The sequence below is a fragment of the Myodes glareolus genome, chromosome 10 (genome assembly GCF_982192425.1).
Source record: "Myodes glareolus chromosome 10, mMyoGla1.1, whole genome shotgun sequence".
NCBI lineage: Eukaryota > Metazoa > Chordata > Mammalia > Rodentia > Cricetidae > Myodes > Myodes glareolus.
This window is the reverse complement of record NC_142035.1, coordinates 53,367,110-53,393,309: the sequence shown is the minus strand read 5'-3', so window position 1 is coordinate 53,393,309 and position 26,200 is coordinate 53,367,110. Positions and strand designations below refer to the sequence as shown.

The following is a 26,200-nucleotide window of genomic DNA, read 5'->3' as shown; positions in this document are numbered from 1 at the left end:
AATTTGTGCTGATTTATGGTCTTGGGTGGAAACCATCTGAGCCTTGGCAGTTCCACACGGTGTACATCCCAAGCCAGGCGTACACTGGCAGCATTCACGCCATTTCACTTCGACTTCGGGCATGATAAAGCCACAGGGCCTCCTATGTCACCCGCCACAGCAGGACTAAACCTACAGGGGACCAACCACAAAGCCAAATTCTTGTCCCACAAAAACCCATACTTAAGGGGTGCCAGAAATGGCCTCTATTTCGGGGGAAGATACGAACATTCCATGACCTTCTTGCCAACGGTCACTCTTTGAAATCTTTAGATGATCTCTCCCACATGGGGCAGAGGCCTCCCCTTGTGCCTGTCTGTGTTTTCCATGACACTTGCCACACTTAGCTCTTCTTGGTGTCACTTATCACTGGCTGATTTGCTTTGACATACGCTTTGTTCATTACTCCAAAAGCATACATCAGAGTGCATATCTTTCATTCATCATTGAAGAGGAAAGCGAGAGGCAAGTATTGTGAGCGGCTATGGGATTTTACTTGCAGTGAAACCGGAAAGATGAAGCGAGAGCATCTACCTATGATAGTGGACCTGGGGGTGTTTTACAAAGAGAGGAAATAAACAGGAAGCTAGAACTTACCAACACAGAAGAGCCTATCGGGAGACGAGTGATAACCCGGGTTACAGGCACACTGATACTTCCCTATGAGGTTCACACAACGACCATTGGGACAGAGGTGTGCGCTCAGTTCACACTCGTTGATGTCTGTTTAGAAACAAAGAGCGGCGAGAAACGTAAGTGTCCGAATGTGACAGAGAGACAGGTCCAACAACCGACCTCACACAAGTGGACTGAAGAGTTCCTCCTTACCAATGCATGCAGAGATGTTTGGGGACAGCTGGTGACCAGGAGGGCACTCACAGCGATAACTTCCCTCTGTGTTGTGGCAAATGCCTCCTCGGCACAGGAGAGGATTTCTCTGGCATTCGTCAATATCTGTAAAATGGAAAAGACCCCACGTTGAAGATGCTGGTGCCCTATTCTTTCTCCTTTACCAGGACAGCCCCTTTTCTAACCCTCAGTTGCTGGGAGTCCTGGCTACTGATGGCTTCTCAGTTCCCTTCTGAGAGAACTACTGTCCACTTCACTCAGAGATGTCCATAAGATGAGCGGTCACAACGCTTTCTCACATTAGAAGCAATTCATAGCCAGTCTTGGAAATCAAAAGCTTTGACCTTGTCTCAATCCTGGGGCCATTCTTACCTCCAGAGCTCCCTGTAGGATCCGAATGTGCTGCTATGCAACCCAACTCTGTACTACCCTGCTTCTCTGCCATTTTGAGGGGTTCCTCCCTCAAAATATTCCCCCCAAACCCATCACAAAAAAAAAGCACAAACAAACCAAAATTCAAACCAACACCCAAGTCCACCACATTTCTGTGCAGAAATCTCATCTCTGATTTGTTCATGGGGAACCTGACCTAAGGCAGCTTCGTCAACACTGCTTTCTAGAACTGTCAGGCCCTGAGATGGGACTCCTACTATAGCTTACATCAGAATTGTTCTCAATTCATTCTATCAGGTGTGGAAATCGCTCAAGGTCTCACAATTTCCACTGGAGTCTCAGTCACGATTTTTTGGCCCCACCCCCACCCCGTGTCTTCCTATGAGTCTTCCTCTGCCACAGACTGCCCTCCCTGGTTAGACGGTTGGACAGCAGGAATTGCCTGGGACGCTATGATCCCTCTGAGGAATCCAGACTTCCCGAAGGCCTTTGCTTCCCGCGTTGTTTATGCAGCACAAACTCACCCATGCAGTTCTTCATCATCATGAATCCACTCTCATAGCCCTCGTCACACTTGCATTCGAAGTCGCCTGGAGTGTTCACACACTGGCCTCGGCCACAGAGGTCAGGAGAGATGCGGCACTCATCAATGTCTGCATGCAAAACAGTGGGCGGCGACAATGAGGGTGGGGCGGAGCTTACAACGTGAAACCACGCAGGGAAGAGCGCAGCTATGCAGGAAGAGCATAGCCACGCAGGGAAGGGGCATAGCCACGCAGGGAAGAGCACAGTCACGCAGGGAAGAGGGCGTTTGGAAAGACTCCTCGCCTGCCACCCCTGGAGACCCACACACTAACCTGTGCAGTTCCTCTCTTCAGAGTCCAGAGCAAAGCCACTGTCGCACCTGCACTTGAAGCTGCCGATGGTGTTTCTGCACTTGCCGTGGGTGCAGAGGCTTGGTATCATCTTGCACTCATTGATATCTTTAGGAAAAGGGAAAAAAATGTAAGGAAGAGAAGCTTATGAGCAACCAGCTGGGACGTCTCAGGGGTCCACACATTAAATCCAGGAGGTTGGAGGGCCTTGTTTAAGGTCTTGGCAAAATTCAGCTAAACCAATGTGTGATAATCCAGGGGCTAGTACTTTGTAAACGTCTCTAGTCATTCTGACTTCTGCGTTTTAATAGAACATTGCTAAGAAAGCTAGGTGTGCTGATTGGGACTGCTAGCAGCCTGGTCGCTTCCGAGGACACAGCAAGCACTTGGTAATCACAGGCCAATGAATGCCTGAATGATAAATAGTACTTAAAGCACATGAACAATGACAAATACAGCATCTGCCACAGCCACCTGCCCTCCTACCACGACCACCACAGCCACCACAATCACCCAGCCAGCCACCCACCATGGCCACCACAGCCACCACAGCCTCCACAGGCACCACGGCCACCACACCACAGCCACTACAGCCTTCATGGCCACCAGCCACCACACCACACCCAGCACACCACACCCACCATAGCCACCACAGCCACCATGGCCACCACAATCACCCAGCCAGCCACCCACCATGGCTACCACAGCCACCACAGCCTTCACAGCCATCGCAGGCACCACACCACACCACACCCACTACAGCTTCCATACCTACCACAGCCTCCACACCCACCACAGCCTCCACACCTCTACAGCCTCCACAGCCTCCACAGCCACCACATCCACCACACCACACCCACCACAGCCACCATGGTCACCCGCCCACCACGGCCACCCATCCACTACAACCATCATGGCAGCAGGAAAGGTTCTTATTTGACTCTTCTGGACTTTCTTAAATACAACTTAAAGTGACTTTGAGACTTTAAAGATGTTGTTTATAGTTTAAATTATTCACAGATAATCCATACTACTTTAATTTTCTCAGCATTGCGTATCATTGCCATAATTTAAAGAGCTTCTTATATATAAGAAGGTGATATATACGTAACATGTGACCCAGGTTTTCCCCTACTGGAGCCTTTCCAAAAGCAAGAAATAGAAGTTCATTTCTGCATAATACCATGGCAGCGAGAACTGGAGGGCTAAGTTAAGACCCTCAAGTCCTTCGCGGCGGCAAAATGTAGTGGCTTCTGAATTTACTGAAGAGAAACTTGAGGTGGCCATCTAGAAACTGCCTCTCTGGACAGGACAGCTTTAATGATCACAATCTCATAGAATAACAGATGAACAAAGGAAGAGAGGGAGGAAGAGAAGAAAGGGGCGGAGAGAAGGAAAAAGGAGGGAAACCTTCCGTTCTCGTACAAAGACAATTATTCTGTTTTTATGAACTTAGTTCCCATTTTTCTGACTTGATTCAGTCATGGAGACTATGATAAGGAGATCTCAGACTTTCAAAGCCCAACATGAGAGACAGCAGGCCACACTGAACAAACTCTCCACTAAGAAAATCGGAATTCTTGGCAAACTGGGGCTGGGGCACAGCTCACGGGGAGAAACTTGCTGTGCAGACATAAAGACCTGAGTTTGAATCGCAAGCATCCACATAATGAAGCCAGGGATGGCCGTGTGGATCTGTAAGCCCTGTGCTGGGGCCAGAGGGTAGGGATATGAAGACCCTGGGGGCTTGCTGGACAACTAGCTAAACGTGGTGAGCTTCGGGCTTAGTAAGAGACACTGCCTCAAGAAATAAGACACCCATTTTAGCCTCTGTCCTTCATATGCACACACACACACACATACACACACACCACCACCACCACCAACAACAACACAAACAGTACCAACACCAACACCACCCCCTGAATAAACAGAACTCTTGGTAATATCATTTTCTTTTCATATACTAAAGTAAACAATCACCATGCCATTGTCCATCGAAGTTAAGCTAGCCTCAGAATTAAAGTTATAACTTCTTACTTTAACATGGCCTTCCAATTATGGCATGGCAGAAAAGAGCATCTGAAACACAGTGAACTACAGTGCCTTCTCACACTGCCACTAGCAACAGGAACGCTTCAAATGGGGACCAAAGGTCAAATCACACCATTCGGGCAGGTGGCACCTGACATCCCTTTAGTTCTCAACTAGGATGCTATTAAAGAGTTATTTTACTAGTTAATGGACAAAAGAGGTAAGAGACCTCAGGAAGTTCTGAGATGTGGGGACTGGAGGGAGCTTTACCACTGACAAAGCGGGGAGGAGAGGAAGGTAGGGAGGGGAGGAGGAAGGGTAGGGAAGGAGAGCTGGAGGTAGGAAAGGGAGAGGGAGCAGAGAGAGAGCTTTCTCAGAAATTGGAATGCTGAAGGAACGCCTTCACCATGATGGTCTCTGCGGCACACTGGGCGTACCAAAGGGACCAAAGATCTCCTGGTCTACAGAGAAAACCAATCAGCCGCAGGAGCAATGTACCTTTGAAGAAAGGTTTCCCATTCGTAATGTCTTTGGTCGCAAACCCGGGTCCTCGGGGACAGAGCTCCTCATACTCCGGGGTGTTTCTCACTGGACACTCCTCGCATTCTTCGGTCCCCCAGGCTGCCCCAACCGAGCAGCAGCAGGCATCCATACGGTGACGGCCAGCGATGGGCAGGGTGCATTCCTCATCGTCGTATCTCAGGAAGCAGGTCTCCAGGCGGATGTCTGTCAGAGGTGGGAGAGACTGAGGACAGCGGTCCTTCACTGTCCAAAACTACAAACTTACTTTTGTTAGGGAAAATATAACACATGCTAATTTGCTATATCCGTGACTGCATTTTTTTTTTTCAGATGCAAACCCGTGTTATGTGATAAGCATTCCTGAGAAGTGTCAGGTATGTATTACAGATTACTTCATCTCCACGGTCAAAGGCAAGAAACCAGAGAGCTCTGGACTTCGTCCTAGCAGTGAGACTCTGTAGCAGTGACCCTAGAAGCCAGGCAGACATCACAGCTAAGAGTCAGGGAGCAGCCTTCTGAGGACTCTAAGTCTAGACTCTATGTCTAGTCTCTCCCGGGTCACTGGGATGGGATGACTGGATGTGAAGTGATCCCCTGGACTCTAGCAGTTGGCATGGAGATTCCCATACAACAGTAGAGATAGCCCTGTTCTTTCTCTCCCTCCCTCTCTCCCCCTCCTCCCTTCCCTCCCCAACTCCTCCTTCTCCCAGGAAGGTTTCTGCTCCTGATATCAACAGGGATTTCCTATAAGGACCTATCTGACCTGTTATAGCACAGACCTAGAAGAAATGCAGTATAGTCTCCCATTGAGTGCAAACGCCCTTCTCCCTGCCACTCAGCATGTGCCCCGCCGCTTGTGGCAGACGGGCAATAGTGACTGCGGTGGCTGTGATTCAAAGAAAGGAAAGAACAAGGAAAGACTAGTCTCCTCGCGGCTTTCTAACTCCTTAGGAAGGCAGTTTGTCAGAACACCACCATAGAGCCTAGCAGATGAGCTAAGGCTGTCTCTCTCTCTCTCTCTCTCTCTCTCTCTCTCTGTGTGTGTGTGTGTGTGTGTGTGTGTGTGTGTGTGTACCTGGAACCAAATGTCCAACTGCATCTTATTCATCCTTACCAAGGCAGATTCTCCCTGTGGCATCCAAGGTCATTCCGTTGGGACATTCGCACTTGAATGAACCCCTGGAGTTGACACACAGGCCGTTTTTGCATACTCCTGGGAACACTTCACATTCATTGATATCTGAAAAAGGAAGAAAGAGCATTAAGTCAATCCATCTGTATGAGTTAATACATCTGTATAAGTCAATATATCTGTATAAGTTAATCCTGGCTTTCCCCGCTCACAGATTCGCAATGACTATCACAAAAACTTGAAAAGTTCAGAACACTAGCTCTCCTCCCAACAGTTCATAGGAACATCTCATGTGTCTAAATAGCAGCCAGGAGTCTAAAGCTAGGAGTCTCTCCACTGGCCTCTGGAAATAGTGTTGGAATAGTAGGGATGGGGTCCAAGGGTTTAGGGGGACAGTTCTAGTAAGGAAGGCTCGGAGGGTTGTTATAATTAGCATTAGGAGATTAGATGACTACAAACAGGCAAAGTGTGGCCTTCCAAATTACCAAAGAAGAATAAGCTTGAGTTTGAGTTCTATAAAAATCAAATCCTGCTGTGGGATGTGGGCTGATCCAGGAGTACTGAGCCCAGGTGGCTGGCTGGTTGGGTGAGGGAGAGTCAACACACACGAACGTCCATTCATCATCCACCAGGGCCGCCCAGACCTACTGATCCTCCCCAGTTTGCCTCACGGGGCAGTGTGTTCTCTGAACTTAATTTGGAAAAACAGACATCATCAAATTAATTCAAAGAAAGTCAATCCAAATGCCAAATGGGGGAAACCTTAGTTAGGAAACACACACACACACACACACACACACACACACACACACACACACACACTGTGTCTGTTTTAAACAGGTCACCCTTTAAAGTCAAGAGCATCAAGAAAACACCTCACTGTTTTCTTGAAGGAAAACGAAATGGAAGTGAAGTCCAGTCTCCGTTTGTGGAGTTATTCCTTGGGGGATTTTCCTCGGCCATTTGCACACCAAAGTGTGCTGTGACAGCTCAGATAAGTTATGAACGGCTGGTCTGAACCAGAAAAAAGCCAAAGGATTCAGTCATCATTTGGAAAGCAAGCCTTTGGGTGGGGGTTGTAGTATTCCTCCTTGTCTTAACAGGAAGAAACTTCATTTTATCCCACATATGGGACTAACCGTTGTTTTTTGTTTTTGTTTTGTTTTTTTTTTTTTTTTAAAAAATATTTCAGCGGCTGTGTCATGTCAGGCTGTGTTAGTCACGGTGACCCATATCTACTCAGGACTCCGTGAGAAGGAACCACAGCAAGCTGGGGAGGGTCCACATAGACCCTGAAAACAGGGGCAACTGCATGCACCCCTCTAAGTCACTCGTGAATGTGGTGCAAAGAAACAAGCGGCAACAATAAAAACAGGGCTGACCGAGAATGCAAACTTTACAGTTTCCAAAAAAGGGACAGTCTTGCTTTTTTGGCCATCCTAAAGCATTTCCAGCCACGCTGTCCTTTGCCCACAGTGATCGGACACAGGCAACAACTTGTGCATTTAGCATCTGCTCTGTCCTTCGGTCCTCAGTGATTTCTTTTTCTCGGCAGCGTATTTCTCACTGTGAAGTTCCTTTACCCCTTAATCCAGGCCAAATTAACACAAGCATTCTTCATCCACACAACAATGCATGGTTTATAGAGAATAAGAAATACCTTCACACTGTGTGCCTTTAATCCGTGAGAACCCTTTACCGCATATAGGATCTGTGGGGGGAAACAAAGCAAGATCAACTTCTATCTATACTTCCCAGGAACGCTAAGCATAAGAAATGCGAGAGGGAGTGCCTGGGACAGGAGCTGATTCTGCTCCGATGAATGAGCATGGGATCGCGTAGATAAGGGCGGGCAGCAATGAAATGCCTCCACTAGCAAAGCCCAGCTGGCAGGAATTGCTGCTTCCGGGAAACCGTGCAAGCTAACCACGTGAGCACATGGAGGAGCTAGGAAATAGCGAACTGACCAGAATCACATAAAATGGATACTTCTCTGGTTTCCTGTTCAGGAACACGATTTTACCAAGGTCATCTTTAAACTTCCCACATGGGCCTAAATAAACATAGTAACTAATGAGGTGGTGGCTTCTCTTACCAACTTGGCATATGGTACAGGGGCTCCCCCAGGCAGCACCGAGGGAAGAGCAGCATTCCGACTTCAAGGTGGCTCCGTTGATATTGATCTCACACCGCCCGTCGATGACAGTCTGCCAGCAAGTGCCCTTGATGGTTTCTGCAGAAACAGGGGGGTGATGGACACCGAACAGAATCTTATCAGAAATTCAATGCCTACACCAGAATTACAGCTTGACGGGTGTTCTGAAACAGGGAACAAGGATCATTTTTAATCTCTTTCTTATAGCTAAACTTCGGTTGCCACCAACGCAGCCATTAAGCATAGTAGCACTGAGCTGGTTATTGATAAACACTGAAGAATCATCCTCAGAAGGAGCCGTACCTATGCAGATGGTTTTTGTTTGATCCAAAGTACTTTCAGGAGAACATTCACAGATAAAAGATCCAGGGCTGTTCTTGCAGACTCCATTAATGCACGGACTGGACTCGCATTCATCGATGTCTGAAACAAAAGTCTCCATTACTACTGAAGGCTGGTCCTAGGCACAAAAGGCATGCTTCGACTTTGGCCTTAATTGTTACCATGTATTCTTATTAGATAGATAGTAACACTGGCCTAGACAGGCTTTTCCAAACTAGACGGCACGTCAAAATACTAATTGAGCATATTTCTTCAGTATAGAAACTGGCACAAGATTAAGTCTTCGTATTCAGAAAAATCTGGAGAAAATTATGGATTCAAATTACGCAGGCACAACATTTTCTTCATCTATTAAGAGATGGCAAATAAAATGCCAGCTAGAGACAAATGAAAATGAACGCCCTAAAACCACCACGAAAGGGTGAGCAAAATGCCAAATGCGAGTATGGACATCTGTGGCTAGAGTGTGAACAGGGCCATTTAGGAAAGACAATCCCAAGAGAACTGGCGTGGCTATCTGAAACAGAAGAGACTTCAATTTACCCCCCAGGCTGTTTAAGAGCTTTCCCAGAGACAGTAAAGTACATACTTTCAAAACAAAGGCACGATTACCTTCACAGGTTTTCAGGTCGGGTTTGTACACAAATCCCTTGGGGCAGGTGCAGACAAAGCTTCCAGGGGTGTTTCGACATTGCCCATTGTCACAAAGGAGACTGTTCAGCACACATTCATTAATATCTGGAAAGACAACAAATGGGAGCGTTTGCAAGACGTTGTCCCTCGCAGCCAACACCTTTCGCTTTTAGGTTAGGTCTCTAAGTGCCCAGTGGTATAATCAAGTCTACCAGAGAGGCAAGACTCTTGTTCCATTGGTTTTCCCCAAATAGGAATTAGTCTGCTTGTCCAAAGTGAGTATCTACACAGTCTCAAGCTGCTGGATGCTATTTAATTCAACTCTTGGATTCTCTGAAAGTTAGAAGTCTTTATTTTTGCAATGGCTTTATAGCATTAGAATTAAAACGGCTAATCTTACCAGTTTAAGGAACTGAATAAACAGAAAGCAACCTCAACAATATAGTGCACACCTGTAGTCCCAGCATCGGGAGGTGAAGGCCATGTAGGATTACTCTAACCACAGCAGAAAATATACTTAAAAGTCAACATGTATGTATGTATGTATGTATGTGTAGTATCTAAAATATAGTATCTAACATATATACATATATATATATGTATATATATACATATATATATATATGTTATGTTTCTTTGAGTAAACAGAATGTTGAAAGTCTATCAAAATAATACAGGAGCACAACTATTTCCCAAGAGTTCCAAACACCAGGAGGCTTCAAATAAGACCATGCAAATAAGACAGCCAATGGCCAGGAACATATGCAAAAGGGTTTTCTTCTCCTGGGTCAGAACCCATAGAGACCCTGATGTTGGATGAACAGCAGAAGAATCCAGCACACAACAAATTATTGACATCTGATATGTGTGTGGAAACCTGAAGAATGAACAGATGTTTATATCAATCTTGAATTTTTTTCTGAAAAATCACTTGCTTCAAAGTTAGATCAGCTCCTTGGACAGGGGCCTTCCCGGCTTTGGCTCTAAAATGTCACCAAGGTAAAAGCAAGCGGAAGTGCCTAACTCCAAAGCCCTAAATGAAAATTAAAATACAGCCTCAGACTTTTCTAGTTTATCTTAAAGCTTATTCATTCCCATCATATCCCATAAAGGTTTATCTGCTTATATTCAAAATATATTTGTTCTTCCACTAAAAAGACACCCCCACTTCACAGTTTGTGCACATCCTTTCCCCATAACTGTGAGTATCTTGGTTTTAAAACCCCAACATCAGGAAACACAAGGCTATGTGTCACTCCATACTGAAGAGGTTTTCAGAAAATACTCTTCCAGGCAACTAAAGAATGCTGAAGAAAGAAATAGGCTGACTGTTTTCTTACCAACTAAATGATTTACTTAGTTTCTGGGTTCTTCCTTAATCAAAGGTTGTTATCACATGGTAAAGGGTGCTCATTAAAGTTAACACAAAATCATTGTTACTGAAAACAAACTGTGCTTTCTCTGCTTAAATCTGAGGAGCGGCTGGGAGAACGGTTTAGTAGAAATAGGGGTGGCTCTGCAGTCAAGTCACCAAGGCTCCCGACACTTGGGTTTCTTCCACCTAACAGATTTCTCTTCTACCAAGGGAATCTGTCACGATTCTTCAGAGCTGTCAAGAGATGTCTCAGAAAGCAAGCCGAGCTTACCGACACAGTTTTTCCCAGTTATGTCTACTTCATATCCTGAATTGCATATGCACTTGTAGGTTCCACGGAGATTTTCACAAATTCCATTTGGGCAGATATCAGGATCTAATGCACATTCGTTTATATCTACAGCACCAAAAAAATTCAAAGTCAATCACATTCTAAAACAAACATTGAATGAAAACAAACAGTTCCAATATGGGCAATGACCTTAGGACTGCTCTCTGGGGGTTGAGTTCACTTGGAAGAGAATATTTCATTCCTTTTGCTCACTGTAAGACAGGATGAGTCAAATCTCCCCCCATCCCAGACCCTTGGGAAAGCTGGCATCTGAGCTGTGACCATATGGTCACCTATCACCCCTGAATTAAGCCGAAGAAGATGTCCTGATGGTCCGAGCACCAGGATGGAAAGTGAATGATGCACAGAGCCCAAGTCTGCGACACCCCCTCGTTCCCCTCTCTTTGCCTCCCATGTGGCCAATGAGGTAATTATATCATGGCCTTGCTTCATATTTTTATCAAGTTCAACAACATCTTCAAATTAAAGTATAAATTGTGTATTTATTGGCTCTAAATTAGGCCTATGCAAGGTCCCTGCCCCACTGTGTGTGGAATTTCTTCGGCAAGTCTCATTACAGACTGAAAGCAAGCCCAGAGTCTCTGCTTTGGCTCTGAGGAGGCCAGGCATTGTCTCTCTATGCCCCACATACTGAGCAGACCTTTCTAGTGGCGGGGAAGGAGGAAGAAGGACAGTACGTGGATGGATGGCCTTCATAAGTCAGGGTGGTCATTTGCTTCCCCTCTAAGTCCTTATCATGGCTTATTTGATCCTCACCGACTCCTTCATCAGCAGCGTCCTTACTTGCCCTTCTTTCTCAATATTCCTTCCTCATCTTTATCCACACATTTCGTAAAGAGAACTAGCCAGTCTGCTTTCCCCCAGCGCCCCTAGTAAGTTGCTTAGCTCCACGTGAGTAAGGCAGTCCCTTCTTGTCACCATCTTCAGGCTCATCTCAGTAGTCTTTTGATTCTATTCTTTTTGATGACACTCAATGTTTGTCCAGTTCCTAAACAAATGCGTCATTTTCTTTTTAACTTAGCATGTTGCTGCTATTTCTTGCTACAAAATTTAAGTGGCATCTTATGACTGACCCTTTGAGAATTAAGACATCTTTATGATTGTGAATGGACAACTGTTTGTCCAATGCAAATCCCTCAGCTGTACTTGAGATGGGAAATTCATGAAAGGCTCCGACCACCATTTCTCCAGAATGAGCCATGCCCACCATGGTATCTCATCCATAGCTCTCCATCAGTTGCCCCAGGAAAGCGAAAAAGCTCCACACCCACAGTCGTCAGTGTGCTGCAGCAGCTCTGCCATGGGGGCTTCCAGGCATCCCGCGTCCATCACCATGTGATGCTGGCCAGTAAGGTGTCAGGCCAGATTGTCCCAAAGTAACTAGATACCCACAGGAGTTTCAATACTGCCTCTGCACATGTTTCAGTTGGTAAAATGTCAAAGCAACTCCTTACCAGTGCCTGCTGAGGTCATGCCCGGCCCACTGCTGCAGAGTGCCTGGTATTCCGCTGTAACAAAGTATCGGATAGTAAATGAATTCCTTATCTGAAGAACAGGTCAGTTCTGCCGTTGGCTCACACACATCAATTCCTCCAAAGCAAGGAGAACCCCACTAGAGTGGCAGCAGAAAGGGGAGACGTCCCCTGGGAGAGTCACCTTTAGACTGTGCTTTTGTTTGAAGGGTCCCACAGAGCCAAGGAATATGACCTTGAAGGATATGGGGAAGTCATAGCAATTTCTTGGTGCAAAGCACTTTTGGAAAAGGTGTTTCCCCCTACAACTCAATTTGTTCACCAGGGAATACTTTTCACATACAGTAAAAGGTGCCTGTTAAAATGTGGTTTCTTAGCTGTTAATAAAACTTTTCCCCACCATCCTGGGGATAGCTCTGTTTTTCCAGGACAATTACGCTCTCACATCTCCCCAGCTCTCTGTAGATGCTCGGGTTCTCTTCACAAGGGCACAGCAAAGCATCACACGCCTTGTGTAAGGGTATTTTCTGAATCATTGCGATTCTATGATCATTTTCCATGGTGAACCCACAGGAAAACTTTTGAGAAAATGTTAAAATCATGTCATCTTTCTAGTACAGAATGTGCAGAATCGGTCCCCAAACTTGAGATAGAATCAGCTTCTTAATGCTTATAATTGTACACAGTTTTATATACAACTCTAGCAACATTCAGAAGAATGAAATGGTGAATGAGGAGAAATGCAAGCTGGAATCATGCTTCTTCCAAGGAGGAGGACTGACAGAGATCTTTGCCTGCCCATGCATTCTGACAGCCAGAATCAATCACATATGTCTGTGTTCAGGAGCATGGCGGGGGGGTGGGGGTGGGGGTGGAACTTTAGCAGAGGGAGCAAACACTTGCTGTATTTCTGATGGTGCTAGATATAATTTTTGAAAATATAAAATTAAAAATTAATCTTTTAGCCAGGCACGGTGGCATACACCTTTAATCCCAACACTTGAAAAGCAGAGGAAGGAGTATCTCTGCAAATTAGAAGACAGCCTGGTCTACAGAGTAAGTTCCAGACAAACCAGGGCTACAGAGTGAGACCCTGTCTCAAAAATAAACATACACATACACATGCACACACACACACATACATACAACCAATCAAACAAACAAAAACAAGAAAGCAGCATTAAAAACCTACCCTCCAAAGCCTGTATTGTAACAAATGATAATTTGAGAAAAACAGTAAAATGTTTTCATTTTTTAAAAAAGAGTATTTAAAAGGATGCAAAAAGCTACAAGGAGGACCATGCCAGCGACTGCACATTTAAAAGACAGAGATTAAAGACCACAACAGGAGCATATCTTGGCTATCTTTTCATATTCTCAACTATTAAAACGGTCACAAAACTTAGAGAATTGTAAAGCAGGAAAACCAAACCAGGGCAGTTCTGTGGACAGAGCTCTCTCGGTTCATTCAGACCAGCTGACACCTGGTCCAAACAGAAGCATGGTGTGCTCACCATGTTCGCAACTGCAGGACCCGACGGCTTTGTGTAGAAGGGGTCTGAATGCTAACATACTCATGGCTAGCAGCAAGTCCCTCCCCTCTGGGTTCTCATCCCCATTCTGCACTGTGCTACTCTGGGTTTAAGGAGATAACAAAAAATTGGGCATCTTGCTGTCTTAATCACCATTCCCTAAGCTACCACATGACAGGAGCAGGGCAGGCCCACGAAAAGGCCCCAGAGCTGCCCTCAGAGGGTCTCACTGGCTGCTTTCCGAGAGAGGAAAAGGCCTGATGGCTGAGGAGGCAGCGAGCTTACTGAGCCATACAAATCAGGTTCGGAGCAGAGACTCAGCATCACGCATCCCACGTGACTCGCACAGCACACAGATGACCCTGGAAATCTGCATGGTTTCATTTTCTCACTCAGTTGATGAGAGAGATTCTAGGGATTGTCCATGCCTGCTAAATCACCCCATCCTAACACGAGGGGCATCCATCTTCCTTGGGTACCTTTCACGGTCTGGCTGACATTCTTGCCAATCCCTGAAAGAACTTCCACATGTGAACGCTTTCCCTGCAAATTCCCTCAGGCACAAAAGCGTAGACATAAACTGGACGTTAGCATTCGAGGGCTTCCAGTTTAGCTTCTGCTAACTAAGCCCTACTGCTTAAAGAAACTGGGCGTCTTTAGTGACTTGCTAAGCCCAGGTCATTCTTTGGACGTGCTCTTGGTCCAGAGGTGTGCACTCACAGGCGTGAGCACGACCATCTTTCCCAGCCTTACTGACATGCACCTGTCTCACAAATACAAATTCTAGGAGAAGAGTGTTGGAAAACTTAGTGCGAACAACGACAGATTGTACCGCTAACTATAGTTTTATGCAATCATCTTGTCTGAATGAATATTTATATATAATTGAAGTTTATTAAATGTGTATTTAACTGATTTTTGGTGACATACGAATAATCCTTTTTTTTCTTTTACGTGGAGTTCTTCATTTCCTTTGAAGTCCTTTCTTTCTCTAGCTTCTTATGATATTTAATTCTGAACACCATGATTTCAAAGATTATTTTTATATAGTAATCTTTGGAAATCATACTTAGGTTAATTTTTAATGAATTTTTCTTAGGAAGGATATGACATAACTGAATCTCACATGTAAACTCACTAACCATTTTGTTTGTTTGTTTGTTTGCTTAGTCCTAGGTTTTTTCTAGGACAATAAAAGCCAATGGCCAAGCTCCCTTAAGATCATATTCGAATAGTAAAAACCTACTGCTTTCATCTCAATAAGCTTCTCCTTTCTTCCTAAACATATGTCAGTTTCACTCCCCCAGCATCCTCTCCTCTCTCCCTCCAGTCCTCTTCCTTCTCCTGGAGCCCTTGCTTCCGCTTTCACGCCACATATATCCCACTACTCTCTTTCCTCCCATCTCACTGCCCCTTCCTACTAGTCTCTTTCTCTCTCTCTCTCTCTCTCTCTCTCTCTCTCTCTCTCTCTCTCACACACACACACACACACACACATTTGTATATAGAAGACACCATGAACTATTTCAATAAACTATTTTTTCTTTATGAGCATAATTATGTCTGCATAGGACTGTCTAGTTCATTTAATAAAATTTATTTTATGGATGAGAACACTGAGAATTCCTTGTCCATATATTTTAATTTGATAATTATTTTTATTAATGAAACTATTTATTTAAATATTTAATGAGCAAAAATACACACAAATAACTAATCCCTCCAATCCTGCCTGTGATTGGGGAAGCAGAATTTTCACTCACTGCATGGTTGTCTTTTCTGACTTTTCACCTTGTGTGCCACCTCAGCTGCAGAAAAACACTGTTTCCCGAAGGTTGAATAAAACCATTTAAGAAAAGTACACCAAAATCAACATGTGGGATGCGAACAAAATTCGCAAATGGCCTTCTGGGAAGCTGCTGGAAATATTCAGGTCATCTGAAAGTTATTTACTTTTACACTGTGTAAAATCCTGCTTTTCTAATAGCTCCTGCGAAAAGCTAGCATTCTGAAGCTGCGTGTGCTCCCGGGAGTGTGACCAGGATGGAGGAGCGCTGGTTCCTCCAGAGGTACATGCACTGCTGAAGCGAAAGAGTGTGAGGAACGGGGAGTGACATGGGTCTAAATGCTGGCTGCCCACTGCAAATACCCTGGGAGGGTGTACAAGAGAACCCTGAAAGCAGAGAACAGACTTCTCCGGGGACTTCTGAAAGCTGGTAGTAGGGGGTACCTCCATGACACCGCTTACCTGAATTCTGCGCAGGACATGGTTGGCAGGGCTCCCCAAATGCATACTCGGTGCTGGCACAACAGCATTCGGATTTGGTAACAGCGCCAAACAAGGGCTTCACACACTGGCCTCTCCTGTATCCCCCGTAGCATGTGCTCCGCATGTGTGTGTCTGAAAAAGAGGAAGTGCTTGCCATCATCCTGACAGTTTAACCATACGAGAACCCCCACATCGAAGCCAGGGCTGCATTTACTTCTCCATCATCCCTGTTCTAACTCGCAGGGAATGCTTGAGCTTTTGCAACTGGACACTGGGCAAACAAAAGTAAAACAAAACTCCGAAAACACATTAGCGCTCGAGCAGTGGGGACCAACGGCCAGAGTCGACCGGATTCCTCTGGCTATCACAGTTGAGCGAACTGGGAGACCCTTCAGGGCTGGGGTTATTTTTCATTCATTTTTGCCTTCCTCAGGCATGCACAGAGCAGGAACTTTATAAACACTGCATGAAGGTTGGATCTCACACCATGATAAATAAGACCTTTATTAGAAATGTGGCTTACTCGAAAATAAACATGCAGTTATTGAATGACTAAATTGGGCTCGCTTTCCAAAAAGGAAATCTGTAAAAGGTTCATTATATAAACCCGCAGATGTTGGTCAACTAAGCTGTGTTATCTTTATCTCTAAAGAAGGAATTTCCCATTTCGCCCAAACTTTTCCTAATTCAAAGGGCTTATTGAGGAGTATCTTTTAAAAATAATTTGGATAAAAGTCTTGTTATTTAACACATCTCAAAGCCACATAAAACTATCACTGCATGTTTCTGATTTATTCATGTTTCCATGGCATGGCATCATGCACTTCCTAGGACATTCAATTCTCTATTAAAATGTACACCATAAAATGGTATACCTGTACAAACCAATTCCAAAGACCATTATCCACAAAGGAGGGTGGGAGAAAATTGAAGACAGGTATATATCCAGGGCAGAAAAGAGGGAGGAAAAGGCAAGGAGTCCCTGGCCTTTCCTTTTTAAAACAAAACAAAACAAAACTTATCCTTCTATTCTTAACATTTATATCCAATTTATTTAGAAGAGAACTGAATTTGTTAGATTATTGTTCTGCAAACATCCTTGTATTTTATCTGCTAGGGGAAGACACATTAGTTACGGATACGCGTTGCTGAGTACTGCAGTATTTATCATGAACGGGGCTGTGGCTTTTTCTTACCAACACACACACGTCCATCTAGACCCACAGCCAGTCCCGGGAAGCACTCGCATCTGTAGGAGCCGTCAGTGTTCACACAGCGCCCGTTCATGCAGATCCCAGGGGTTTCACATTCATTGATATCTGCAGTGGGAAGAGGCATTTCCTTAACACCATTGAACAAGTTCACTACGACAGCCCTGGAACGTGGACGCTGTGGGAAATGATACCCGACAGCCATAGAAGCAGGCCAGTGGAATGTCTGCTCAGTGTTTTCCAGAGATGGGAAATGGAGAAATCAATTGAGCTTGCTACTTTTCCGTTAAAAGCCATCTTAATAGAATCCTCCAAAGATGCTTTCTACCAAAAATAAAAGCACAAAAGCCAGACAGAATTGATGGAGGGAGGAAAATGACCACTAGAAGGCAAAGGACTCTGTCGTGCATCCCACTGTAGCCAGAAATCTAGTTTGATTATAAACTGCATCTTTGACTGAGGTGACAAAACTTTTCCTTTCTGCAGTCAGCACCCAGGCTGGCATCCCTGTTAGTATCAGCCTTGCCTAGTCCCTCGGGGACAATTAGTGAGAGGCGGACATTAAAGGCCGGAAGGAGCACCACAGAGAGAAGAGAGAGGAATACAGGGTGACTTTTGATGGCAGCACTTGGTCAGCACAACACTCAAACCCATCAGAGCACAGTAAAGTCTTTCTTAAGTGGAGTAATTTTCGTATTGTATGTGTGTCCTTAAGTACTGGAAAAGATGGCATCAGGTTCATAAAATCAATAGTGGAGATTTCGCCCACCGATACGACAAAGTAGAAAGGGTACCCAAACTGAGTTGTGAAAAACAAAGATGCTTAGAAATGAGTCACTTTCTAACAATCCTTTTACAATACACAACTAGAGTAGGAGACTATTTCCTTTCTTCTGACCTTAAGCTGAGGCAAATTGAGAGTGAAGCACCTCTGGGTTTTATTTAGCTTGTATTGTTTGGCACAAAATACACCCCGATGGTCCAAGGTTTCATGTTCTGATTGTGTTTAAAAGAGCAGTTTTATTTAAGAGCATAGACTCAGATGGGTGCGTTTGTTTCAAGCATCTTTTTGTTCAGGCAGAGCCCTACAGTACAACGGTGGAGAGAACCTTCTGGAGAGCAGCCTGGAGGCTTTCCAGGGGGACATAAAGTCCCCCAGTCAGCACAGGCCCTGCTGACAAGGCTTTCGGCAGTCATGAGTTTGCGGGTTCAGTATAACGGGTGAAGGCACAATCTCATTCCACAGCCAGAGGAGAAACATGAGGTAAGCAAAAGCAACATGTGATGGCTGCTTCCTTTTCCCTCCTAAGTGTGTTTATCTGAGCTTTATATACTGGGAAGGAGGCGGGGGGGGGGGGAGATGGGGACAATCATATGAACCAATCTCTCTCCTCCTCCCTTCCTCTCCCTCTTCCTCCTCCCCACTCTCTGGAATGCTAAGTCCAGGTGAACCAGTGCAATTATCAGTTCTTCTACATAATTCAACAATCTATTTAAGATGCAGTTTTCATGACTACCAATGGCTTTGAGGCCTCCATTTATACTGTCCTCAGAAACAGCATGGTCTAATGCCAAGAGACTGTCACGTGGGTCCCCAGACCTTGGCATTTCAGCTATCTCAGCAATCACAGCCTTTCCTTTTCTTCCTCACAGGTGCAGGCACAACCTGGTGTGCTATCCTACTGTAGAATGTTTCTGTGTCTTGAACCTTTCTTCCCCGTGTCAGATCCTTCTGGCACAGAGTTCCACGTGGACAGAAACCCCACTTCAAAATTTGAAAAGCTCAACTGTTCGTTTTAAACTGAAGACAGGTTGTGGCAGTTTGAAAGTAATTGGCTCCCATAAGTGTTCAGGGAGTGGCACTGTTAGGAGGTGTGGCTTTGTAGGAGTAGTTATGGCCTTATTGGAGGATGGGTGTCACTGTGGGGGTGGGCTTTGAGGTTTCCTGTGCTCAAGGTACCGCCTAGAGTCACAGTTGATTTCCTGTTGCCTTCTGACCAAGATGAAGCCAGCACCATGTCTCCTAGCATGCCAGCATGCTCCCCGCCACGATGATAAGGGACCGAACCTCTGGACTGCAGGCTGCCACTTCAATTACATGTTTTCTTTTATAAGAGTTGCCATGGTCATGGTGTCTCTAACACCCATCGAAGACATGGGTTTTCGCAATATTACGAGTCTTCAATGTGAAGGTCGCAGGGGATGCAGAGAAACAACCAAGGACTGGACGCTCTTTAAAGCTTGGAGAAAGCACGCCTTGCCAAGACCTTAAGGCTTTCTTCCATGGTACTTTAACGAGAGCTAAGTTCTAGGGCCACTCAGAAGAGGCACCGTGGTACTTGATCCTGCCTTCCAGCATGTGGTATTACATTGGTGAAGTGAAAGCTATGAACAGAGACCCTCAGCAACTCCGCGGACTTCCTGGGCTGACGTTCCATACTCTGAGGAGCTTGATCTCATATCTCATATCTTGCAGCTACATGTAACAGTTACCCATCCCTGGCTCCACACAGCAGGAGACAGGAACAAATTTGCCATCAATAACCCTTGCTAGTACCCCGACAGCACAAAGAGAACTCCCAAGTTTTGCTTCCGGTACTTGAAGCAATGCAATTATTCAGAAATTATCTGACTGCCCCATGACTCCTGGTTGAGTTCTCCTGATTTGTCCTTCTTCCGTTTTTTGCTGATGTAACTGGGTAAAGCCTAAATTCACTGCTGTTGTTTCTTACAACAGCTAGATGGAACAGTAAGGAATACAGCACCACAAATAAGTCAGCTTTCTCCCCGAGGGAAGACGTGACGAGAGGCTAAAGGTAATGATCGAAAGATCCCAACCCCTCTACCCAACTGTCCTTATTCTCCAGTTGGAAGGAAAAGACAGAACTTGGAAAGATCAGAAAGAGTGTCAGACTGGAGAGATCAACGCTTCAGCTCCTTAAATAACTGCTCCTCAGTCGATTCCAGGCTCCTCTGAGAATAACCCAAATGCTTTCTCTGAAATAAGACTAGCATTGTTTCGTTAGCTGTGGCTCTCTGGACGGCTGAATGCAAGAAGGAATATCAGTCAGGCTTCTAAATCAGAACCTGAGGAAACCTACACTTCAAGAATCTTCAAGAAAGGTGTAGAGAGAAGAGAAAGGAGGCAAAGACCACACTGTAGGGTTTCCCAGCACACACCTTTGCAGTAGCGGCCGTCGGATGCCAGCTGGAAGCCAGGTTTGCAAATACACTTGAAACTGCCGTCTTCGTTAATGCACATCCCGTTCAGACACATGTTTCTGATGCTGCACTCGTCCATGTCTAGAAACAGAGACACACGTTCTTTCGGTCAGGCGAGGAGGAAGGCTGCCTGGATAGACATAATTCATGCCTCTTTCTTATTTTCTGTCACTAATGCCTAAGTCCAATCATTTTCATCCAGATGATAAATACAAAGAGAAAACACGGCATGCGAAACAGGCATCTCCAGCTCAGGTTGGCTCGGCCAAGGTTAGCAGGATTTTTCGAGGCTCACCATCCACAAATGAAAAGGACAGCTACCACCTTGGTGAGCTTAGTTAGCCCAGACTTAGTTCTGCTATGCTGAAAATAAAACAAAATTAAGGCAACTGGGAATGAAAATGTGTCTAGGCTAAACCGTGGTTATTTTAGAAAGTAAGAGACTATTGAGAAAAATAATATGAAGTTGGGTGGGTAGGGAGGTAAGGGAAGACCTGGAAGGGGTTGGTGGAGGCGAAAATACATTGTATGAAATTCTCAAAAAGTAAAAACGCTGAAGAATAATAAAAAGTAGAAGAAAGCTTGTCATTTTAAGCAATTTGAAGTAGATATTGCAAAGATGGATTTAGTAAGTGCTAGACTCGGCTATGGGATCCAGCTGAGCCGACTAATATTTAGAGCCCTTTGATCACAGAGACAGTTCTTAATTCCGTGGGCATGCTGGCCTGCGAGCTATTGAAGCTATCCCGGGAGGCTCGCACCTCTCAACGTGACCTGTTTTCACTTACAGGCTTTTATGCAGACTAAAGTGATTCATGATTTTTCTTTATTTCTTTTATTTAAAAAAAAAGCAGATTTTTACCCTAAGTGGGAATCTTGGCATCAAGTCCGTGAATTGAATCACTGAGATAATATTCTGCCAAACATGTTCCTAAGAACAATTTTGAAATTCTTTCAACATATTAGCAGATTCCTGGGCTCTTTGCTAAAGAAGTGGGAAAACATGATAAGGAACTCCACTTTCTGCGAAAGCCCCCCGAGTGGGAACTCTCTCCACAGCAATGCACAGCAGTCACGGTGACTTTGCAGGGAAAAGCAGCTCCCACGATGAGTTCAGAAGTCAATAGGAAAGGCTGGCTCTCCACACCCCTGTTTCTCTCAAAGCAGTCTGGCATGCCCAGCCACCGATCTGTGGCTCTCGTTACTAGGCGGGCACTTTATACGAAAAAATTACAAGCGACTATAGAAGGCGTGGATTTAAACACGGTTCATTGTTGTTTTGTTTTGTTTGTTGTTATTGTATAAAACTACAGAATATGCAAGTCTTGGTTGCATAAAAATAGGAAGGAATAGTGCATCCTACGAAAGCTTCATCGCCACCAGGTAACTCCGAGAACTCACAGCTGCTGGCGTGAATAAATGGTATTCGACACATACAAATTGTGGCCATGACAGGGTGAAACGTTAGGCTTGCCTTTCAGACAGAAATATGAGCAACACATTGGACAGTTTGACCTTTCACACAGCACCTGGCTCTGTCTTGTTCAAGGCTCCGGCTGCTGAAATGCAATGGGGGAGGAGCCATTTTGGCTGCCGCCATTACCTTCACAGTTCTTTCCGTCCCGAGTGACGTGGAAGCCCGCGTTACACACGCAGTGGAAGCTGCCGTCCGTGTTGATGCAGCGGCCATTGTTGCAGATCCGGCCATTCTGCAGACACTCGTCAATGTCTGGGGTTAAAGTGAGAAAGGGTGAAGGTAATTTGGAGGACTTGAAATTATTTTCTTTCTCCCTCCATTTTCAAATTTAGGATCTCAATCTTGTATTTCAGTTATTTGATAATACCCATCATCATACATATCATACCAAATAACAAGGTACGTGGGATTATCAGTATTAAAAGGAAATGAGACAGAAAGAAACCTTTACATGATCACATGCACTCCTACTTTCTTTAAGACCACTCAGACCTCAACTGTACAAAGTTTTCAGCATTTTTTCTAGATAATTTATGGAGTGGTATATATGATTATTTACATTGAACTTTGACTGCTAACATTTCTAACATGATTAAAAGGGAACTCTTACAACAATATGAGAAATAATAACAGAAAATGCTATTTTTGAGAACTTGCTCAGTTTCTCCTAATAGTCCTCCACATAACTATGAGATACTCACTGCCTCCCAGTAGCCCCGTACTGAGTATAGTTTCACCCATAGACATATAACTCTCAGTCTAAACTTTATGACTATTCTACCTACCAAACAAAACATTGGTTCTGTGATGGCTGTCCCCTTCTTCATTAATAATCATAATAATTATAATAATCATAATAGATCTAGAAATGTCAAAAAATGACATAAACTCAAATAACCTATATCTGATCTCTAATTTTATGATTTAATACCTAGCCCTAATAGACAGCGGGGTAGCCTGGGTCTGGTCCTACTGCTCTAAGAACTCCAGAAGATGAACATCAAAGAGGCCAGGTAAGACAGCCTTGTCTCTGCAGCACACAGCATTCCCACGCCTGTCCCCAGGAACATTGAACCAGGCAGAGTCGGATGAGAGCAAGCCATCCATGTTGAGCGGATGCCCTGAGTGCCTGAGGGTGAGCATCCTGCACACCCTAGAGAGGAATGCGCATTTACGGTCTGTCCAGTTATCCTGTCTGCCCAGCGTCTGCACCGTGTCTGTGGTTGACCCTCCTACGCACTTTCTCTCCAGGCTGATCCCACAGTGGTTTCTGCGTGAGCCATTGGACTAGCTGAAGCAGTCTGGGCTTCTCTTCTGTCTGATCTTTGTGCCAAAAATCTCTGATTTCCTTTTTTCCCCTCCTCCTTTATTCCTAATGCTCACTAAAATGTCTTCCTCCACAAAGAAAAATAGTAAAAAAAAAAAATCCACATATTCTTGAACCAATTTTAGCATTCTATAATTTTTTGAGATTAAAATAAACAAGAAAAATAATCCATCTTTCCTTCTCACTGTGGAATGCCACGAGGGATACTGTGTACTTCCAGCAATCTAGACAGCATGGAAGTTTACTACTCAAATTTGCCTTCCACTGTCTCTGTCTCTTCTTCCCCTTTGACCCAAGCTCATCCTTTAAGCCAAAGATGCAGTCTTCTGGATCCCTCTGCAGACTGTTATCCTCCAAACACCACAGGTGTGCTCTTACACTGAGGGTGAGTTTAATACCACGGAGAAGATGGGGTACTGGAGCTGTGGGTCACCCTCATCTCTAGTCAGGCTTCAGGTTGGGGGGAACAGCACACCTTTACCCTGGCTGGCCCTTACTCCAGCCAACTCCGTCTCAACGATCATTTCTCTTTGCTTATTCAGCAGCGAAGTCTCTTAACAGTGGTTTCTTCTATTGAAAAATGTCCAGTACACTACTGACATGCCAACTGTTTTAACTAACAGCTAAAGCATTAAGAAGACTCTCAGCTGAACATTCAAATTATCCAGAAATATAATTCACGTTGTAGGCTGTTAATAGAGTTATGTAGAAATAATGTGCTTCCAGCTTTTTGCTTTTTTCTGCTCAAACTTGACATTATGGGGGCAGTATACCTAAACACAGTGATCGTGAGATATCTCCAAATCTGAGCAAATTCAAAGATTATGAAAATAGTTCAGAGATAAACATCAAACCTGCTCAATTAACACAAAGGGCTTTTGCTAAAGGAGGCAAGTAAAATTATCTAACGTTAGTAGATTGACATTTTTACGTGGTTTAAACCTCCATACCTGCTCACTTATTTTTATCTAGTTTTACTGGATTAATGACACAGGTCATTCTATGCTGAGCGTCCAGATAAAACTTCCAGTTCTTGAAGAGTGGACACTGTATCTTATTCATTTCCATCCCCAGAAACTTACTGCACAAATGATATTAACCAAAAGCATACTAGACAGCTTAATAAATTATTTAAGAAATAAATCCATGACATGCTACCAACATGGACAGGAAATCTCACAGGGCTCCACCTCAACATGAAGAGCTATAAGCAATCAATGGCTTCTGAGAAATGGGGATTCAGTATAATTTAGGAACCGAGCTCCTGAGGAGTTATCTAATCCCCAGCAGTCAGCCTAAACATATATCTATACCTCTGTCTCTATCTCTACACTTGTGAGCAACACCAAATGGACTCAGAAAGCTGTATTTGTGTGTATATGTGTAAACAATAATTAAGGAAGAAGAGGTGACAAATTTGATAGGAAGTTGGGAGGGGCATAGAAGGAGTTGAAGGAGGAATAGGGAGAGTGGAAATGATTTAAATACAGCACCAAAGTCTAACATTCTCCAAAACATTGTTTGCAATTTTTATATTTTAGAAAAAGGGAAAGAAATAAACCTGAAGGGCAACCTTTATGAGGGGACAATCACATCAGTGCGTCTGAAATCTCAGTGTGAGTGCAGATGGCTGGGATCCTGCCAAAGGCTGGCTCTAGTCAGTGGGCCTGAGGAAGGACTAGAGACTCACTCTGGGCAACCCTCAGGTAGTATTGCTGTTGGCTGCTGACCTCTGCAAGGATTGGAGCCCCCACATCCTTGTTTCTATGGAGAAGCTAACGACAGACACTTCTACCAGAGACTTTCCCTGGTCTCTGCCACACAGAGTGACCACATCCCCTACCTTTCGGATGGAAGATGAACAGCCAGCAGAAATAACTCGAAAGAAGTGAGAATAAGCTAGTCCCTCCGTGCAAAGATAGTTTTTAAGGTAGCCTGAATGCTTGCCAGGTTTGATAGCAACATCCTCAAAGGAGTGATATTTGGAATAAGGCATATAGCAAGCAGTGGTGAGGCGGGTAGCTTCTTGCCTTTATGTCTCAGGGCCCTACCTCTCAAATAATAATTTGATTTCTTCAAAGCAACGCCTTCATTTGGGACAGATGCTTCCCGGTTCCCAGGAGTCCCTTACCTCTGCACTCGGTCCTGGTGAGTGTGCTCTGGTAGCCAGCTCGGCAGTGGCAGGTGTAGGAGCCCTGGGTGTTGATACATTCTCCACCAGTACAGGGATTCTTCTCACACTCGTCCACATCTGCAAAACACAGGGGATCTTAGTGAGAACTTCAACAGCTTTTATTTCTAAGGCTTTGTGGGTTTCTCATACTTAAAACCTTTTTCCTTTAGCATGAAAAAAAAAACCAACAGCAAAGCTGGGCATGGTGGCACATGCCTTTAATCCCCCAGCATTTGGGAGTCAGAGACAGCTGGATCTCTAATGAGTTCAAGGACAGCCTGGCCTACATAGTGAGTTCCAGGTCAACCGAGGCTGGAATATACCCATCGTGAGACCAGCGAAGCAGTTCACCTGTGTTCTTTCCTCATGTCATTTTCAGAGAATATGAATTTACTTTGAGATAATAAACATTTTTTTCTTCTGTAAGTCTGGTCTAAGAAAATCAGGCAGACAGACAGACATGAAAGCGTAGGGCAGTTATTTCAGGAGTCTGAGGCAGGAGGATTTCAAGTGTAAGGTCTGCCTAGACAACTTAGTAAAGAACTTGTCTCAAAAATAAAAAAAAAAATGAAAAGAAGAAGAGCAATAGGGTGCTGAGTGGTAGGGCCCTGGTCTGATTCACATGAGACTCTGGGTTCAACTCCCGGCACTGGGAGAAAAACAAAATCAAAGAGTCTAACATTTCCTTCATAGGTGGGCTCTGTTTGTTGTTTTAGTACAAAGAAAGTCTGCCTGTGTCTAAGCATCTCCTGCTGTTCTATTAAACCCGTGAGAACAAAACACGAAGGCCACGTGGCTGTTCACAGGGGGTTCTCA

At 44.7% G+C, this 26,200-nt stretch overlaps 1 protein-coding gene across 2 annotated transcripts in view; it reads right to left on the bottom strand.

Moving 5' to 3' along the window:
• Fbn1 (fibrillin 1) overlaps nucleotides 1-26,200 on the bottom strand; it is a 205,558-nt gene that overhangs the window by 66,473 nt on the left and 112,885 nt on the right. Inside the window, exons 13-29 of one of the 2 annotated variants that reach the window (XM_048459620.3) lie at nucleotides 25,343-25,462; nucleotides 22,011-22,136; nucleotides 20,366-20,488; nucleotides 17,171-17,293; nucleotides 15,954-16,106; nucleotides 12,156-12,209; nucleotides 10,621-10,746; nucleotides 8,954-9,079; nucleotides 8,303-8,422; nucleotides 7,940-8,077; nucleotides 7,505-7,555; nucleotides 5,827-5,952; nucleotides 4,689-4,916; nucleotides 2,139-2,264; nucleotides 1,806-1,934; nucleotides 868-993; nucleotides 637-762 (exon numbers count right to left, since the gene is read on the bottom strand). In XM_048459620.3, the coding sequence (XP_048315577.2) occupies nucleotides 637-762; nucleotides 868-993; nucleotides 1,806-1,934; nucleotides 2,139-2,264; nucleotides 4,689-4,916; nucleotides 5,827-5,952; nucleotides 7,505-7,555; nucleotides 7,940-8,077; nucleotides 8,303-8,422; nucleotides 8,954-9,079; nucleotides 10,621-10,746; nucleotides 12,156-12,209; nucleotides 15,954-16,106; nucleotides 17,171-17,293; nucleotides 20,366-20,488; nucleotides 22,011-22,136; nucleotides 25,343-25,462 (2,121 nt within the window). The remainder of the gene's footprint in view (nucleotides 1-636; nucleotides 763-867; nucleotides 994-1,805; nucleotides 1,935-2,138; nucleotides 2,265-4,688; nucleotides 4,917-5,826; nucleotides 5,953-7,504; nucleotides 7,556-7,939; nucleotides 8,078-8,302; nucleotides 8,423-8,953; nucleotides 9,080-10,620; nucleotides 10,747-12,155; nucleotides 12,210-15,953; nucleotides 16,107-17,170; nucleotides 17,294-20,365; nucleotides 20,489-22,010; nucleotides 22,137-25,342; nucleotides 25,463-26,200) is intronic. The other variant, XM_085696419.2, reaches the window with a different exon arrangement.